The sequence below is a fragment of the Microcaecilia unicolor genome, chromosome 2 (genome assembly GCF_901765095.1).
Source record: "Microcaecilia unicolor chromosome 2, aMicUni1.1, whole genome shotgun sequence".
Classification (NCBI taxonomy): domain Eukaryota; kingdom Metazoa; phylum Chordata; class Amphibia; order Gymnophiona; family Siphonopidae; genus Microcaecilia; species Microcaecilia unicolor.
In genome coordinates this window covers 179,975,201-179,993,952 of record NC_044032.1, presented here as the reverse complement: position 1 = coordinate 179,993,952, position 18,752 = coordinate 179,975,201, and the positions used below count along the sequence as shown (strand labels likewise).

The following is an 18,752-nucleotide window of genomic DNA, read 5'->3' as shown; positions in this document are numbered from 1 at the left end:
TTAAGAAAGTGCATGATGAGCTTATTGTGTTTCTTGCTGGTAAGTCTATAAGGCCAGACATGTATACCGGGGCCTCTCCATGGATGATCTTAGGGGCCAGGGTGCAGATCTTGAATGTAATTCGGCCAGTTAATGGGAGCCAGTGCAATTTTTCTCTAAGGGGTCTGGCGCTTTCATATTTCGCTTTTCCAAATATGAGTCTGGCTGCAGTGTTTTGGGCTGTCTGGAGTCTCTTCGTGATTTGGGCTTTACATCCATCATAGATGGAATTGCAATAATCCAGATGACTCAATACAAGTGATTGCAGGACGTCAGACTCAGAAACAGAACGAAGGAAGAAGAGGACCTCGGCTGGCGGGGGTTGGGATCCCCCGCCAGCAAAGGTAGCAGACGGCGACGGCAGGTTGATGGCAGGTTGGCGGCGGGAGGGGGGTCGAGAGGGTCGTTGGCAGGAGGGTCCAGGGCCAGATCTACGGGGGCCCAGGCCCCCATGGCCCCATGTACCTACGCCCCTGATAACAGACCTTAACAAGCAATAATGAGCACTAATTGGCACTGATTCGAATTTAGGCACACAATTCGCTAAGCGTATTCTGTAACGATGTGTACCGAACTTCTAATGCACGGAGGCAAAAAAGAGGCAAGGTTATGGGTGGGGAAATGAGCATTTCATGGGTGTTCCAAAATTTAGGCACCTAGTTATAGAATATGGCCCAGTGCACCTAAATCTACAGGCTGAGATTTACACCATGTTTTTGTTGGCGTAAATGGATGTGCGCAGATATCGGTTTGAAATAACTAAGCATATTCTATAGGTGCCTAAATCTAGGTGCAGATTAAAGAATACGCTTAGTTGGCACTCATCGATTGGTAGGTTCATTTTTCATATATTTAATGATTGTTATTTTTTATCTCTATATGCGTTTTTAGATGGTTTACTCATATCCATATAGCATTACGCTGGTTAAATCTGTTCATTTAATGAAATAATTCAAAACTTATGTATTAACATGAATTGTCATTTACCTGGTTATATAGTGTTATTTAATGAATGTCATATATATTATCTATTTTTATATATATATCATTTTTTATGTATCATTTGTATTTTTCACGTCATGGTTCTGTTTACATACTTGGATGTTTCATTTACATTTATATTCAATATGGACTGTTAAAATTTTTTAAAATGTTTAAAAAAAACTTTTATAATTATTTAAACATTATAATGTAATAAATTTAGTAAGTGAAGTTTATTCATATCATTTTTGAGGTTTGTTATATCTCAGTGTATTCTGCTCTTGACTTATCAATATACTGAAATTGATGAAATTTGATTGTTTAATCTATGATGTATAGATATAATGTATTTGATTTTAATATAAAAAAAGGTTTTTTTTATTAAAATTTTAATGTTTTTTAAATTTTAACTTTTTTGATTAAGAACTAAAATGGTTTTTGTTTGGTTTTGAATTAATTTGTATAAATATGTTATTATTCTTTATACCCCTGAGGAAGGCTCTTGTAGCCGAAACTCGGACCGTGTAGGGTCCAAATAAAGTTGTATTTGGAGCATCTTACCCTGTTGTATTGGACTGATCTCTTGGACTTGGTTCTTTTGCACCTTATTTTTGTTGTGTTTCATTTTTGTGGAGAGCGTGAACCCCATTTGTTTCTTACAGTTTTATTTACCTTGCTATAACTGCTGCAAAGTATTTGGTAGCTGTTTGTGATAAGCTGGTTACTTTTCATTGGGTCACAGGAGAGAGCTGTCCAACATCCCTCCCCCCCCCCCTTTCTTTCCTTGTCATCTCGTAGATTTGGGTTTGCCTGAGGCATATTCTAGTGGATATAGGTTTGGGGACACATTGTCATGAGGGTAGCTCCATACTCAGGCCTTGATCCAGGTCAGAGCTGTTATAGGGGTGCAATGTCAGTGATACTTATGTCGGGCCCTGAGATACTCCTTCATGCGCCAGATGAGACCTGGATCTTCCCACTGTATCTTATGGTAATGGTGCCTGAGCACCTCAAGGTCCCTGTGTATGCCAAAGTTTGTGGAGACAGGGTTCAGGTGATGGGCCTTCTTGGTGTCATATACATTATTTTTTTAACATAGGTGTAATGCTCCTCACATAGCCTGTAGCAGATAGCTGCAGCCAGATTTTTTTTTTGGGGGGGGGGGGCTGAGGGTGTGGGTATATAGTACACAGGCACAGGTGCTGTGTGAGCTGAGATGGCCATGGGGACAGAGGACGGCATGGTGGCCTTTCTGTGGAGCATATGCACTATTGCTGGGAAGTGGGGATGGACAGTGGGTTAAAGCAGGTGTGCCTTTTTGTGGCTCAATGTACTTTAGTGAACTGCTACCAATGTTCACATCAGTATGTAGCCATGGGTCAGGATGCTGGTGCAGTGTGTAACCCCTCATTGGATATTCTGTACATTCTGATTTCACTAATGGTTTGTTATATCAGTTACAGTACAGCCTCAATTATCCGTCCTTCAGTAATCCGACCATCCGGCATATCTGACAGACCTTCCGGTGATATTATCATGTTGCTGTTAAGAAGCACGCAACTTCTTTTCCTGTTTTCCAACTTCACATGCTGCAAGGAAGCCACATTTAATGAGACCATGCTTCTGTGTACGGGAACCATGCTTTGCAGCTGATACTCCTTCATGCACCCCTGTTCGCCATTAAGAAGCACACGGCTTCTCTTCTGCTAAAGAAGCTGATACCTTGCTTTTGCAGCATGGCAGCAATTTTTGGATCTGGGACCCTGCTTTTGCAGCGAGGGGACCATTGAAAAAGTTTTAAGCTAAAACTTTTCTTTTACACAGTACAGCATGGCAGAAATGTTTTAAGGGGTTACCACTGTTTTCCGCATTATTCGAGTTTTCACTTATCCGACAGTGGGTTGGTCCCGTTTATGTCAAAAATCAGGACTATACTGTACATGTATTGCAACAACAATGGGACCTCGCTGCATGTGACCCTGCTTGCATGGTGCTGTGATCCTGGGGGGCAATGCTGCATACTCACCTTACCAGGCTGCCTGGAAACATTGTGGGGTGGCAGGTGGTGGTGGCGACGCTTGAAAAGTTCTCTCCTGTGCCTCAGGAGCTTTGTCTCTGGCATACTGAAATTAAGCTCCCTCCAAAGTGACTTGCATGTCCATACTGAGGAACCTTCCTTCACGTGCAGGGGGTATATATGCACATTTTGCACACGGACTGAATGTGCTGCCATTGCTGCGGACGTTTTCTTGACACAAAGACCAGTATCCCCTTTGCACGTTTTGCGTAGTGTATATCTCAGAACATCTATGAGGTTTGTAGTGCATCCTGTTTCTAAACATTTTTTGTGCATTTTTGAATACTGGAATGTGTTTATTTATGTCTTCTGTTACGGACTTGCGTTTTTAAACATTTTCCAGTAAACATTTATTTCGCCACTTTGAAAGTCATGTCGAAAATGCCCCTCCACAAAACTGTTCATCAAAATGTACTTTCAGAAATCTATTCTGGTTGATTAAATCAAAGTCCATAAATGTATTTGCTGAAATGTTCAAAAAGGCAGACTTTCCTCCTGATTCAATAGAACCACATGCTTCCAAACTGATTTGAGATTAACAACCCCTAGAAGTAAAATTAAAACAAAAAAAAGTTGTAGACCTGATATGACACAGTTTGCTTTCTCAGATCATTTGATTGGAGAGCTTTGTTGAACAGGCCTTGCTTCTGGGTATAACTAAACCTCTGACTCAAAACTATAAGTCAATTTGCTGAAATGTACAAGGTAAAACGAATCTCCTCTTATTCATCAGCTGGTTTACTCTATGAAGCTGGAGGGAAAACACGATGCTGTTCTCCGCTAGACCCAATTCAAGCTTCAGACATTTAAACACAAACACAATTTGGACATGGCTGGGATTGAGAGAGACCAGCATTCTTCTGACAGTGTCTGATAAACATTTGAATGAATTTTATGAACCACACTGCTCAGCTGATGCATTCTGAATGCAGACCCTCCCTAGGCCACAAATTACATTTTTATTTAGGTTCTTTCCAAAAGACAAACCAAGGGATGAGTTTTTCAACCCTAAGTATCTTCAGAGCTATCAGCTACTGTATACTACATGTATGATATTTGGGAGTATGCTTAAGGTAACAATGTCTTTCTTTACTATGCCATGAGCTTAATGTAAACAATATTTGGAACACTTAAACAAGCATGGGCATCTGACATCACACAAGGTTGAGCTTCTAAGTTCGTTCTCTTTTTCAGCCACATTTATGAATGTAAATTCTCAGCTGAAATTTCATCATACATTAGAAGCTTAAAAGCTATGCTTATAAATGTAGGCTTGCCATTTATTTGCCTAGATTTAGGAGCCTAATGCTGAAAATCAGTGCTGTGCTCCTAACTTTTCTTTTCCTAATCTAAATTCATCCTTGATGCTACCTGCCTTTTATGCTTATTTAAAAGTTTAGAGAAATTTTAAATATAAATGTAGGCACTCAGCCCCAGTAAATTTTCAATGCTGCCAAATTAGCAGTATAACTCAAAATTAGGAGCAAAAATCTTTGAATATTGGGTCCATAATGCTTTGAAGCACATAAAGAAGTCACTGAAAGTGGTCTTATTTCATTTTGCATCCAGGACTGAAACTCCCCAATTGTTAGCAATGCTTTTGCAAATTAATGCTACTGCAATATCAGTACAGCAATTTAAAAATAAATATAGGGGTCCTTTAACAGGAGCTTAAAATAGCATACTGTGGGGCATGCTGAGGCATCCCACAGTACTTCTGACATATGCGCAACACTCTCACTACACACTAAAAAAAATGTATGTCTGGATGGCAGAGATTTTGCATGTCTGAGCTAATCAGTTAGCACAGCTACATTAACACACGCTAACTGACTAGCTCGTGAGCCCTTACCACCTATAAAACAGGTGGCTCACATGCTAATTTTTATTCATGGCTGCTTGCCAGTGGCAGGAAAGCAGGAGTGGGAAACATTTGATGGTAGCGCAAATCTTTGAGATGATTAATTTCTTGACAAACAGTCTTTTTCAAGACTCCATTTAGTGGCTCATTCAAAGACAGTCTTATCAGTGGCTGTTATTTCAATAATACAATACATGAAGAGACTCCTGAGGCAGACGTGTGTGCTGAATCAAGGTGCCATGTTGAGTCATCATTAAGAATCACCAATAAAAGCTTGAATCTTATATTGGGAGCTCCTTGGTCTGTGTTTCAAGTGTCTGGCTCCGTTTCTCACTCCTGCTTTCCTGTTGCTTGCTTCTCTGTGGGATTCTGATGTTCTTCCCACATCTGTGGTTTGTCTGCATGGCAACATTAGTGCATTGCTATTAATCGGAAAACGGAAAATCGGCCATTTTCCAGCCACGGCAAAAAGTGACCTATGCATGTGGCTGGAGGCCACTTTTTGCAGCACCTTAGTAAAAGGATCCCTTAACATACAGAACACCAACTTAGGAGTTGATGAATAATCGGTAGCTCTCATTGGAAAAAGTCCCCAGTGACGGAGATGCAACCTATTTTCAAACCAAATGCTTCTTGTAATAGCACCTTCATGTAGCTCATTAAAACTTAAGATTGAACAGCATGATTGTACTGCGTACCATTTAACACCCCCCCCCCCAAAAAAAAAATACCCTATCATCATTCTAAGCAAGCTTTAAAATAAGATACCACCATTTTTAACTGTTTGCTGATGTGTTGTACATGGTACCAATGGTCTTTATCATTCATTAACATAGAAAAACCAGAACACATACAGTAGCTTACATCCAAAGTTCACAATTTGAAATGAGATATTCTTGAACTTATCTAAACTTACACCTTCCCAATTGTAAAGGAATCAAATACAAAACATACTATGCATCCAATTTCTCCATTATAGGCAGCAAGCTCTGGAATACTCTACCAAGATCGATTTGTATAGTCAATAACCATCTACCCTTCCAGAAGCTACTTAAAGCTCACCTTTTCAAGCAAGCCTACACATATGTCTTAAATTAAAAATCCATTTGCGATACCTGGACCTGACTACTTGAGAGAACTTTAATATGCTTTTTCCAGAGGGCCTTTTAGAAACCCGCGCTAGCGTTTTTACCTCACGGTAATATCAGCTAGTGGTAAAAGCCGAGACACCCATTATATTACTATGGGCATCTCGGATTTACCGCCAACTGATTTCTACTGTGAGCTAAAAACGCTACCATGGTGTAGTAAAAGACCCCCTCACTGCTAGAAAGGTGATCACACAGTAACCGTATGGCAGATAACGCAGTGCAGTTAGCTAAACTTCGTGAGTAACCACCCAATTCCAATGCATGCTGACTGTGTGCTTCTTCAAGGGCAAAATACAGTTTCTAGTCAACAGGCATAGCAGTCCATTCAAGACTCTTCTTCTGAATCTTGCTCAGATTCAAACCCGCTAGAAATCTGCCAGGCGTCCTGAGGTTTATTTTTTTCTTTCAGAATGTTTGTGATTTGTGATGTTATAGGGTATGATTACGCATGTTTTAACAGAAGCCACATAGTACTGTGGATTGGCAAGCTAGAGAAAGGCAAGATTATAAATGGATGTGAGCCATAGTTGTGTATGGAAATGTATGTTAGAATAACTTATTCCACTAAGAATATTTATCAGAAGGAAATACGATATTATTGAAGGACCTCTTTACTAAGCTGATCTAGCTTTTCAAATAGGAATGACTGTGTTCTAACAGCAGATGCCTGCACTTATAGATAGCAAACCACCTTAAAAGTCAAAGTATGGTAATTTCCACTTTAAACATCTAGGACTAGATTCTATATATGGGGGCTGAAAAAAATGGTGCATTAAAAAATGCACTTAGCTCTTTTCTATAACTTGTATTTTTTTCACAGAGAGGGTGGTGGATACGTGGAATGCCCTCCCGCGGGAGGTGGTGGAGATGAAAATGGAATGGAATTCAAATATGTGTGGGATAACCACAAAGGAATCCTGTTTAAAAGGAATGGATCCATGGAATCTTAGCGGAAATTGCATGGCAACGCCAGTCATTAGGAAGCAAAACTAGTGCTAGACAGAATTCTACAGTCTACGCCCTGAATAAATATGGATGGGCTTGAGTGTAAATTTTAAGGGGCATTGATGTTAGCTTCAGAACTTTTAGTACAAGAAGAGTGGCCATACTTGGCCCGAGTTTGATTAGTCCTTGCCATTCTCAGGGCACAGACTTCTACGGTCTTGTGCCCTGAGAATGGCAAGGGCAAATCAAACTCGGGTATACATGCAAAGTATCACATACCATGTAAATTGAGTTTATCTTGTTGGGCAGACTGGATGGACCATGCAGGTCTTGCCGTCATTTACAATATTACTACAAGTTACTATCTTTGTACCTAATGTTAGGCATGGTTTATAGAATACATATAGTGCCTGGACCCATGACTAAATTTAGGCACGATCATTTACATCAACTAAAACCTGGTATAAATGTCCGTGCCTAAATTAGGCATGAATTGGGCATATTCTGTAACATTGTGGGTAGTTTCTAGGAATGCCCACAACATGCCCATGCCCCTCTCATGGCCACGCCCCCTTTTGAGATCCAAATTTGTGTACGCAACTATAGTCACCATATATGGAATCTGGGGGCTAATGTGAAAAGGGGGAATGGAGTGGGCATATACTGGGCAAGGATTGTGCCTTACAGTTAACAGAAAGGTGATTACTGCATCTTAACTGTTAGCATAAAACACCTGGACACCTACGTCATAATGAAACCAAAGACCTTAACGAACATTACCTGACTCTTCCTCCCATCTCCCTATCACTTTGTATTATTCACACCATGTATTTGTTCATACTGGAATCGGCTTTCGCCGTTAACGGTAATATGTAAGCCACATTGAGCCTGCAAATAGGTGGGAAAATGTGGGATACACATGTAACAAATAAATAAACATGAGAGGTAATGTGGAGCAGTGAACATCCTCGCAAGAGGTTTAGTTAACTGCATTGTATTATCTGCCGTACGGTTACTCTGTGACAATTAAATTTTCTGTGTGTAACCTGCATGAGAAAAAGCTGGGGACATCCTCATTCATTAATGCACAGGATAAATTTGGCACTCGTCGCAAGATAACTGCAAAACCATAGCGCAGCTTGGTAAAAGAGGCCCTGAATATGGTAGAATCCCCTTATGCGCTGCAGATCTACGGTGAAATTATTGCTGGAAACAAAATTTCAAGCAAAAACTACCAGAGCATCGTACGTTTATACTTTCTTTTTATGTAAATCTTCCATCACATGTCTGGGCTTGCGTAGATGCTGGGAACACGATATTCAGCAGCCCATTTCTGATAGCAGTTGGATGCAGATCTGGCGCTCAGTGTTTCAGTGTTCCAGGTCTGCGGCCATCACGCAGTCCCTTTATTTTTTTATGCACGGTCCTTATGGACGCCCCTCAGGTCACATACCATTAATCCGTCCATTCCCAGTTTATGTTGGTCTTGTCATGCTCAACGGGGTATTATCAGACACCTTGTTTTTGACTGTGTATGCCTTCAATCATTTTGGACTGATGTCTGGTTCACTTTAACAGATATATTTCATTTCCATGGTCCTATGCTGTATAAATATGTGGTGCTCAGTGACAAATGTTTTCGCTCTTCCTTAAGCCATAATGAGGCTTATTTTCGAAAGTGATCGCCGGCCATTTCCCGACATAAATCGGGAGATGGCTGGAGATCTCTCAAAAGCGGCCAAATCAGTATAATCGAAAGCGGCTTTTTTGATAGCATCGCCGCTTTCCCGTCGCCTCACCGGCGAAAGTTCAAGGGGGGTTGTCGGCAGCGTACCGAAGGCGGGACATGGGCGGGCATGGGCGTGGCTACCAGATGGCCGGCTTTCGCGGATAATGGAAAAAAAAGCGGCGTTAAGCAGTATTTGGCCGGGTTTACTTGGTCCTTTTATTTTCACGACCAAGCCTCAAAAAGGTGCCCCAACTGACCAGATGACCACCGGAAGGAATCGAGGATGACCTCCCTGTACTCCCCCAGTGGTCACCAACCCCCTCCCACACTAAAAAAAATCAAAATAAAACCTTTTTTGCCAGCCTCTATGCCAGCCTCAAATGCCGTACCCACCTCCATGACAGCAGAATGTGTTTTATCCTCTGACAACCTTTTCCTGGTTGTGATGTGGCTCTCGGGTGAGTGTGACACCTTTTCTGTTAGGTGCACTGCAGAGTCACATCAGCAATGCATTGTGGTGGGTGTAGGATAGTGGGCTCTACTCCCATGGTGCTTTTCCCCCTGCTAACTGGGTCAGAGTGTGTCCAATTTTGTTTTCAGTAGTCCATGAGGTAGTGGCCATTTTTGTAAGCCAGTTTTAGATCCCTTTCGTGTGTTACCCACATTAGAGAACTTAGTTATTACCTTGAATGTTGCTGAAAGAGGGCACTGTACACCATTCTGCCAGCTCTGACCTACTGCTCATCTCAGTACCAGGGAGACTCTTTGCCAGTGGGGCACAACCTCTGATCTGCACTTAACTGTGAGTAAACGTGCTTATTCAAATAAAGGACTTTTTCAAAGAGATTAGTCTTCAGGTGTCAACTGGTGTGCCAAGGTTATACAGCAGCAACAAGTCCTAGAGACCTGCGTGTATGCAGGTCCTTGGAGCACTTTTAGTGGGTACCGCAGTGCACTTAAGGCAGGCGGACCCAGGCCCATCCCCTCCCTACCTGTAACACTTGTGCTGGTAAATGGGAGCCCTCCAAAACCCACTGTACCCACATGTAGTTGCCCCCTTCACCCCTAAGAGCTACGGTAGTGTTGTACATTTGTGGGTAGTGGGTTTTTGAGGGGGGATGGGGGCTCAGCACCCAAAGTAAGGGAGCTATGCATGTGGGAGCTTTTTCTGAAGTCCACCACACTGACCCCTAGGGTGCCCAGTTGGTGTCCTGGCATGTGAGGGGGGCCAGTGCACTACAAATGCTGGCTTCTCCCACGACCAAATGCCTTGGATGTCGCCGGGTTGGAGATCGCCGGCATTTTTTTCCATTATCGCTGAAAAACAAAACTGGCCATCTCAAATCCGGCGAACCCTAGCATTTGGCTGGGCTAAACCGTATTATCGAAAAAAAAGATGGCCGGCCATATTTTTTGATAATACGGTTCCAGCCAGCTGTAGCGCCACCACCAAAATAGATTGCTGGCGATCTATTCTGCCGGCGACGTTCGATTATGGCCCTCAACGAATGCTTACTTGTTAATACATTGCTCACTTTAGCCTTGAAAGTAGTTTTTGGGCACTGGAAGACCCTAGGTCAAGTCACATACCAAGAATGGTGGAATTTGGTATTTCAGACTTATAAATATGATACCTTTCTGGCTAAAAAGTCATGTCGCTATATCACTTATAAGGAGAAGTGGTCTTTGTTATTGTCCTACTTTAGAGATGCTTGATGAGAAGTGTTTTTTTTTTTTTTTTTTTTCTTTTCTTCCTCTCCAGTCTTTCTCTCTTCTATCCTTTACATGATTTTTGCAATTTGTATGCTGTTGTACTGTTACACTGAATTGTCTTCTGTTATTCTATTTTTAAATTTCATAAAAATACTACGACCATGGAAAAACTACCAGAGCAAAGTGTGATTCACAGGTCTGTGTTAATGTTGGAGGCATTAAATATGAATCACTATAATGAATACAAATTTTCCCATCAGAACAGCCAGGTCCCTGCTCTATTATTATTATTATTACACACAACGAAGTAAAGAACCAGCGTTCTCTCTTAATTCAGATTCCATTGGCAGTTACAACAATTCAGTTCCGTGTAGCTGCTCCAAACTCCTGTAGCAATTCCACTTCAATCTCATTCAGGCCATCATCAAACAGAATACACCGTTTTTCCTTTGATAAGATCATGGTACAGTAAATGATGACTCTTGACCTCCACCTTCAAAGACCTGATTCACTGGGTAGAGAACATCTAGAAACTGAATGGGCACACACACACTGAAATTACATTATCAGCCAGCAAAATGGTTCAGTCTCTCTAGGCACTGGTGGAAACAGGAGGAATCTCAGAGCAAGCTTGGGGGGGAGGGGGGATTTAAAGCAGCAACCTCAGGAGCTTCCAAGAGAGGGTGACATATTAATGTGGTGCCTTATTTTCTTAGCCCTTCATAGATACACAAAGAGTGGAAAGATAATTCCCCCCACATCACTGTATCAGAGGCAGTCTGTGGAAAGCTGATCTGTGATTCGGTCCTTGTGTTTACTGAAGAAGACGCATACAGTAAAGTAGCACAGTTCACTCCTATCATTATCACCCTCTAAAAAAGATAAGTGGGCTGAGAAAAACTTACAGAAATTACAGTAAATACAGTTAACTAGTGCTGGGGCGAAAAACAGTCTGCCGTGAATGTCAAACAAAGGATTACACAGCAATGTAAACAGTTGTTGGATCTGAATTTCAATGCATAATCCAACCATCTGTCAACCAGCTCTGCATCAATATTCTGATTTGGGAAAGACTTCACAAAGACTTACAAGTTGTATTCTGCCAGTTAGCTTTATCCTGCTTAGAGTATCTTCACGCCAGTGGCATTCTGTCTATATACCGTATCAGCCTACGGAAAGCAGCTCCTACATAATGGCATTTTAATCACTGTCAAATGCATATTCTTTCATTTTAAATAAATCCATGAGATGGTATTTCTGCATGCAATTTGCTTGCTATACATACATGTATTATTGTACACTGCATTTCACGATCCTTTCCTCATTTTACTCTTTATAGTCAGAATACTAATATATTTCCTCGGTTACAACAAGTAGAAATGGGTTTCAGCTAATGTTTCATTTTCAGTCTGTATAAGGAGGGCTAATTGACTCCATGAGTTAACAAATTACTTCCCTCACTTTAGGTGGTGGCAGTTCCAACAGAGCATCCCCTTCTCTCCCCTCTTTGCACGGCATTCTCTTTCCCTTTCCCCATACTCCACAGCATGCCCCTATCCCCCTAACAGTATCCCCTTCTCTCTCCTCCACCTCCTAAACAGGATCCCCCTTCTCCCTCCACCTCCCACTTTCCTGCACAGCCTTCCCCTTCTCTCTCCCCCACCCTTCTGAACAGCTTACCCCTTATCTCTCCACCTGCCCTTTTGAAGAGGATCCCTCTTCTCTCTCCCCCACCCACCTGCACCACATCCTCCTTCTCTCTCCAGGCATCCCCCTTAGCACAGCATCCCTCCATTTCTATCTTCCTCCCACGGTCTGCCAAGCACCACTATCCACCCAAACCCCCTTTTCTTCTGCCCACATGATGTGGAAAGGTGTTGAGGAGGGGGGGGGGGGAGGCATTAGCATAGCAGTGCTCCTTTCCGCTTGGTGTCCTGTGCAGCTGCTCATGCCACACACCACAAAAACCAGCCTTGGATACTAAAGAAGCATCTTATCTTTTAAAGTAGCAACACTACTAGAAAAAATAGATTGGATAAATTGACAGTTAAAACCAAAAAGGTCTCTTTCTTTTTTTTGGTTTGTTTCTATTTGAATGCCATTGCAGGCACAGAGGTAATACTTGAGTATTTTGAAAGCTCTTCCTGGTTAAACATTTCCACTAAAACAAATCTTAAGTATACCTGGACGTACAGAATAGACCCTTTTCTGAACCCTAATACAGGCATCATAGGTAGGCACTAAATCTTGACTGTTCATGCTGTATTTCTGAAAAAAAAGGGGATTTTTTTTTTTTCAAAGCAGTGGGTGTGACCCTAATAAGAAGTTGCACAAATCTAATTTAAAAAATAAATAAAAACATAAGGAATAAGCTGCAATAAGACAAAAGAAAAGAAAGGTAAGAAAAGACCAGCATTCAGTGATTTAAAGACTAGGATCAGAAACCTTAAAATTCTCAGGAAGTTGTAGCTCCCGTTCTGACATGTTCTCACTACTCCTTATAGAACGGTATAAATTACACTCTAACAAGTGCTCTTGGATGAAGGGAGCATTTGATTGTAATTATGAAGTTACACTGGGTCTAGATGGTAATGACATGTCTTATTTTTCTCACACAGCACAGCAGATTCAAATCAAGTCTCCCTGTGCCATCTCCTGGCATGAGTTGAGATGAGTTTAAACAGACTTAAACCTCGGGGAGCAGTTTTAATATAAAGTAAATGACATCCATCTAACATGGATCCCCCTCCCCCCCCCCAAAAAAATAGTGCACACGACAGCAAGAAATATGAGGCCGGGAGAGGTGGGCACAACTCCGATTCTAAAGCATCCGTTTGATCACACTGACATTTGCACCAAAGTCTAGAGACCGGAAAACACCTCTTTCAGCACTGCCAGACTAATCGACAGCTGAAGAGCACTTACAGTAAAGGCATTATGGAAAGAGCAATATCTACCAATACGGGGAGTCATGGCAAACACGCTAACCAGGGCTTGCATTCTCTGCCACATGCATTTGACAGGCAAACACATTTTTTAATTCCAGCACAGACTTATTCCCATCCAGCTGCGGTGGCCGTTTTAACTATTTACACAACCTGGTCACCAAATTAGCAATTAACAAATGCAAATGTTTTTTTGCACGTCTGCAAAGAATAACCATCCCAGCTATTTCCTTCAAACACCAAATCTACAGATCTTGATGTTTCTGTTTACCCAGCCACTGAATACCACACTGCAAAAGTGTTAACTGGTGCAGCAATCCACTCCCTTTTAGGATCATAGGAGTTTCCAAAGAGTTCAGAGATCTTGAGTTCGTACCGCAAAAATGCTGGTTTCCAGTCTTCACAACAAAATCTTTCCACCCAGCCCTCTTCTCCTCCTCAATAGCCTTACCTCCTTAAGTTCCTTAGCTACGTCCTTCAGATCTCCCAGGACTAATTCCAAATCATCCACAATAATCTTGATCTGTTCTTTCACCTTGGCTTTGGAGGCTTGCCCCTCTGTCGGTGAGGATGTCCCCTTGGACTTTGCTGACATGCTGGGATCCGGGTCAGGAGATCTTTAGCAGAGGGTGATTTGCCCCATCCATCTCCACGAGACCATGTCCCCACATTTTGGCCGAATCTCCCCTTTTCTCCTTTTCCTCTGTCTCTGCTTGCACGGTGCCATCAAGTCCAAAGAACCGCACTGAGCCTGGGCTGCACACGAGTGGCCAGTACGCCTGCGTCACGGTGCATAGCTAAAAGAGGGGAGAAAGAGCGAGCAGGAGGGGAAACTCGTGCAGCTGCAATTAAGCAGAGGCTGGGAAAGAGACCTGGAAGGGTGGCGGCGGGCTCTGTACTCCAGCATGCCTCGCAGTGAAAGAAGAGGATCAGGGCAGTCCCCAGCATTCAACAACCTCCATGCTCACAAAGTTCCCAGAAAGGATTTCAAGACTTTAAGGGTGCTAGCTGCAGCCTCCTTAATCTGAGTTCCCGGTTTGTTTGCAAAACTGGCTGCTGCAAAGAGCTTGGGAGTCTGCTGCCTCTCCTCTGCACACATCACATGTGCGGGATTCGGATGGGTTTAGGATTGCCTGCTGCTGCTGCTACTGCTTCTCTCCCTGCTTCACCATAAAACAGCGATGCCCCTTCATCCTCCGCAGTTGGATGGGATTTTTCCCCCCAACTCTGTATCCTGAGCCAAATAACAGACTTGGATCGTCTTGCTCTGTTTACAGCTTTTCCTCCTGGTCTGGGGCTGAAGGCACAGCATCACCAGAACTGCTACAGTCAGCTGCCAGCTCTCTCTCTCTCTCTCTCTCTCTCTCTCTCTCTCTCTCTCTCTCTCTCTCTCTCTCTCTCTCTCTCTCTCTCTCTCTCTCTCTTTTACTGTTACAGCAGATTCAAGTGTAAGAAAACAGTACAGAGGCAGATGTCATCAGCTTCCTTACTTCTGGGTGGGACATTTTAAGGCTGACCTAATAAAGCTGCAGCAAACACAATGCCACTTGTTTAGATCAGAGATGGAACAAGAAAGTGAGAAGGGGGATGACATAAGGAGGGGAAAGGTGGAACTGCAGTTAAATTTCAGGCAAGGAAGAAAATCAGGACTTGAAATCTACTGATACTTCCTCCCTATAACTGATCCACAAATTAGAGCATTGCAGAGGAGTTGAAAGTAGGTTCTTCGTTCAGAAGTAAAATATGAAAATGGTCCCCACAGAGACCCCCGAGTGAAACAGAGTAAACTTTTTATTCCACTGCTCCAGTCCATGCCCTCACACTCATGGTGAAGCCCGCCAAGCGATGTGAGAGCCTCCTAATCCATAAGTTCGTACCCAGTTATCTTCCTTCCTTGCCCCCATCAATAGGGATAGCACCAGACCACATCAGGTGTACATTTTAGCATGTATGAGCTGGACAGAGACCCACACTCCCAGGGCCTAGCCTACATGATTTATTACCATGTTCCTTGGTCCTTCTATCTCCTCGCAGCACCCTTTGAGGACAGAAAGAGGTTATGGCCCACACATACCCACTCAGACCATCCCATAGACTTGCACTTTTCTTCCAATGTGTCCCAGGCGGCCACCAAACAGTCTCTCCCATGTTCACTTGCTGGTCAAGGCACCCACGACTGACCCAAGGTGCACACCATCCCTCTTCTTGGTGCATGACCTGCGGGAAAAAACTGTTAGCGCTAGCATTGGCAGACTAGGCATATTGGCTACTACTACTACTACTACTACTACTATTTAGCATTTTTATAGCGCTACATGGCGTACGCATCGCTGCACAAACATAGAAGAAAGACAGTCCCTGCTCAAAGAGCTTACAATCTAATAGATAGCCTTCCTTATGAAAATCATATAAGCATCAGACTTACATCTGCCCAGGTGCTGTATCACAGAGGGTGGAAGACTGCCATTCATTGCTGAGGTGGCTGCCCTGCTCTGGAACAGATATGTGCCAGGAGTGCGTGGGTCATGGCCTGCTTGTTCCCAGCATTGTTTCAGGATTGCCTCCAACTGGGACCTGGATTGGGGATGCCGAGTACATGATCCTGTCACTGCTTCCCCCAGAGTGGCTTCAAGGCTAAGACGTTTCCATTACAGATGTGCAAGTCCTGCATCTGGTACAGTACAGACTGTACTCCTTTTCCTTGTTGGTCTTGTTTTGTTTGATCTGTTAGCTACGCAGGCATGCTGTGTAATCCCCTAAATAGACATCTTTCAATATTTCATCATTTGCATGTCCATCCCGTCTTTGCCTGCACCACCAGCTCACTTACCCGTAGTGCTGCAAAGAATGCCAACGAGGAAACTGGGTGGGACAGACAGGTCTCGAAGGAGCTCGCCCCTACCTTGGGCATGGCTAGCCATACAACTAGTAAACTGTTGTGCATTGTGAGCTGCAGCCAGACTGGAGGATGTGGGCCTGCTGCCTGTGCAAAATGCCAATGCTGCTGGCTGGGAGAGATACCCCTCCTTGGGTGAGCCATTCCGGACCTGCTGCCTGTACAAAATGCTAATGCTACCAGATGTGAGGAGACCCCCCCTCCTCCTCCTCCTCCTCGGGTGAGCCGTTGTTCCGCTCAGATGTGATATAGTCCACTACCTGTGCTCTGAGCCTGATCTATCCATCCATCCTCCCTCCATAGCAACTGCTTAGCCACTGGTACACCTGGGATTAGGCTCTCAAGGAGCAGATGGAGCAGATTCCCTGCTTCTGGATTGTCATCTGCCAAAGATGATCCGGGATTACCACTCCCCCTGGGTCTGCCTCTGGGACCAGCTGCCTGAAAAGGGGGCCTCCTTTGCGCAAGAGAGTCTATTTCATTAAGCACCCTAGGAAAGTGCTTCAGTCGCACAGTTGTATCGGGTGTTACACAACACAGCGGCAGTATCTTTGACTGATTAAAAATGATTTTGCAATGCACCATCAGCCTATCAATTGCCTCACTTACTGCTTTAGTATCTGATTTATTTATTTATTTTATTTTGTTGCATTTGTATCCCACTTTTTCCCACCTATTTGCAGGCTCAATGTGGCTTACGTTGTTCCGTAATGGCGATCGCCATTTCCGGAAGGAGAAATACAGAGTTATATTGCATTAAGGTTCATAGACGACAAAGTAGATTAGGCAATCAAATCAAAAGAATTCATTTTCATGATGAGAAATAAAATGGTAATGCGTTAAGGTTCAATCGTGCCAGATTAACTTAGGCATTCAAGAATAGAGAGTTCCGTTTTGTCCAGTTCTGGTATAAGTTTTGTTGTCTAGTATTTAGGATGGATCATTATGGTATGTATGCTTTATTGAACAGGTTGGTTTTTAGTAATTTTCAGAAATTAGTTATGTCGTGTATTGTTTTTGTGGCTTTTGGTAATGCATTCCACAGTTGCGCGCCTATGTAGGAGAAGCTGGATGCATACGTTAGTTTATATTTTAGTCCTTTGCAGCTGGGGTAGTGGAGATTCAGGAACACCATTCACTTGTACTGCAAGTGGGCCCTCCAGACTAAAAGGGGACATTAATCACATGCAATTTATTTTGTAATTTTTCCAGGAGGGGTGTGTCATAGGCAGGGAATGGGTGTGAAAACATCTAACTAGCATGTTTGCATTAGTGTACGTTAACTGGATAATACAGACTTAATATGGAAACAGTACTTGCTAAATAGCAAGTGGTAAGTGCTCCCATGTTAATATTTTTGCAGGTCTTGCACACTAGTGAAAAAGTTAGCACAGGGCCTGCAGAAAAGAAAAAAAAGCCCTATTTTAGGGATGCATTAGAAAAGGAGCCCCCCCCCCCCCTCCCCAGGCTAGACTGGAGGGTTAATAACTGACTGAGCTAGAGAGTCAGTGTTACTTGGGGAATTAATTTTAGGGTTGAAGGTGAAAATTATTGAATCAAAGAGCAGTGGTGAACTGGACATTGGTTGAAGTGAAAAAAGAGGTGATGGTAACATTAGCAGTCATGGGGATTATGATGATTGGTGGAGATTAGAGTTTTGTGATTGGAAGAAGGGAGAAGGAATCGTGAGGGATATAGGAATTGTTTTGGGTGGGATGAGGATTCTTAGCGGGAGGGTAGGAACAGATGAGGGAAGTAGTGTAGAGTGAGGTGAATTTGTGTCCCTCCCTGTTTTTTGGACATGGTTTATTGGCTAACTGTTGTATGTTGCAGTTTGGAGTTGTTGGGTTTTGCCAAGGAGTAGTGGGTGGTTTTTGTTCTACTGATTTTTGGTAATTTTGGGTTGGGAGGGGGGTGTGGTAGCATTTTGGGGATTTTGCTTAAATATATGATGGCATTAAGGCTCCAGTGGTGGATAATAATATAATTCTGGTGGGAATGTGGTCTGATGGATTAAATAACATCGAAAAAAGGGGGGTTGGTAAATAGAGTGAGCCAGTTTCAATACTGAAGGGCTCTGATTTATTATATGCCGCTCTGGTTACCATTATAGTTCAAATTAAATTATTGTATCAATGGTTTTATATGTTAATATGTTTAAACAAATTAAATAAAGCTGTGGCCAAATGTTAATTCCAATTAAAATAGAAGAAAGGATTTTTATTTATAATGATAGTGGTGTGTAGTTTTGGTTGTCTGACTGCTTGTACGAATGTCAATGTTAGGGCTCGGCACACAGGAAAGTCCCATATTAAAACGCGCTAAGCCTATTTCTTAGCCTATCTTAGTAAAAGAGCTCCTAAATAAATGAATAACAAAAATTGATGGGATTCTGCTACTGATCAATAAAGTCCA

At 42.7% G+C, this 18,752-nt stretch overlaps 1 protein-coding gene across 1 annotated transcript in view; it reads right to left on the bottom strand.

Annotated features, from left to right (window-relative positions):
• The window catches only part of PRR16 (proline rich 16), a 641,551-nt gene extending 626,883 nt beyond the window's left edge, over positions 1-14,668 (bottom strand). The window contains exon 1 of the mRNA XM_030193531.1: positions 13,893-14,668. Within this exon, the coding sequence (XP_030049391.1) occupies positions 13,893-14,036 (144 nt within the window). The 5' untranslated portion in view covers positions 14,037-14,668. The remainder of the gene's footprint in view (positions 1-13,892) is intronic.
• Between the last annotated feature and the right edge of the window lie 4,084 nt (positions 14,669-18,752).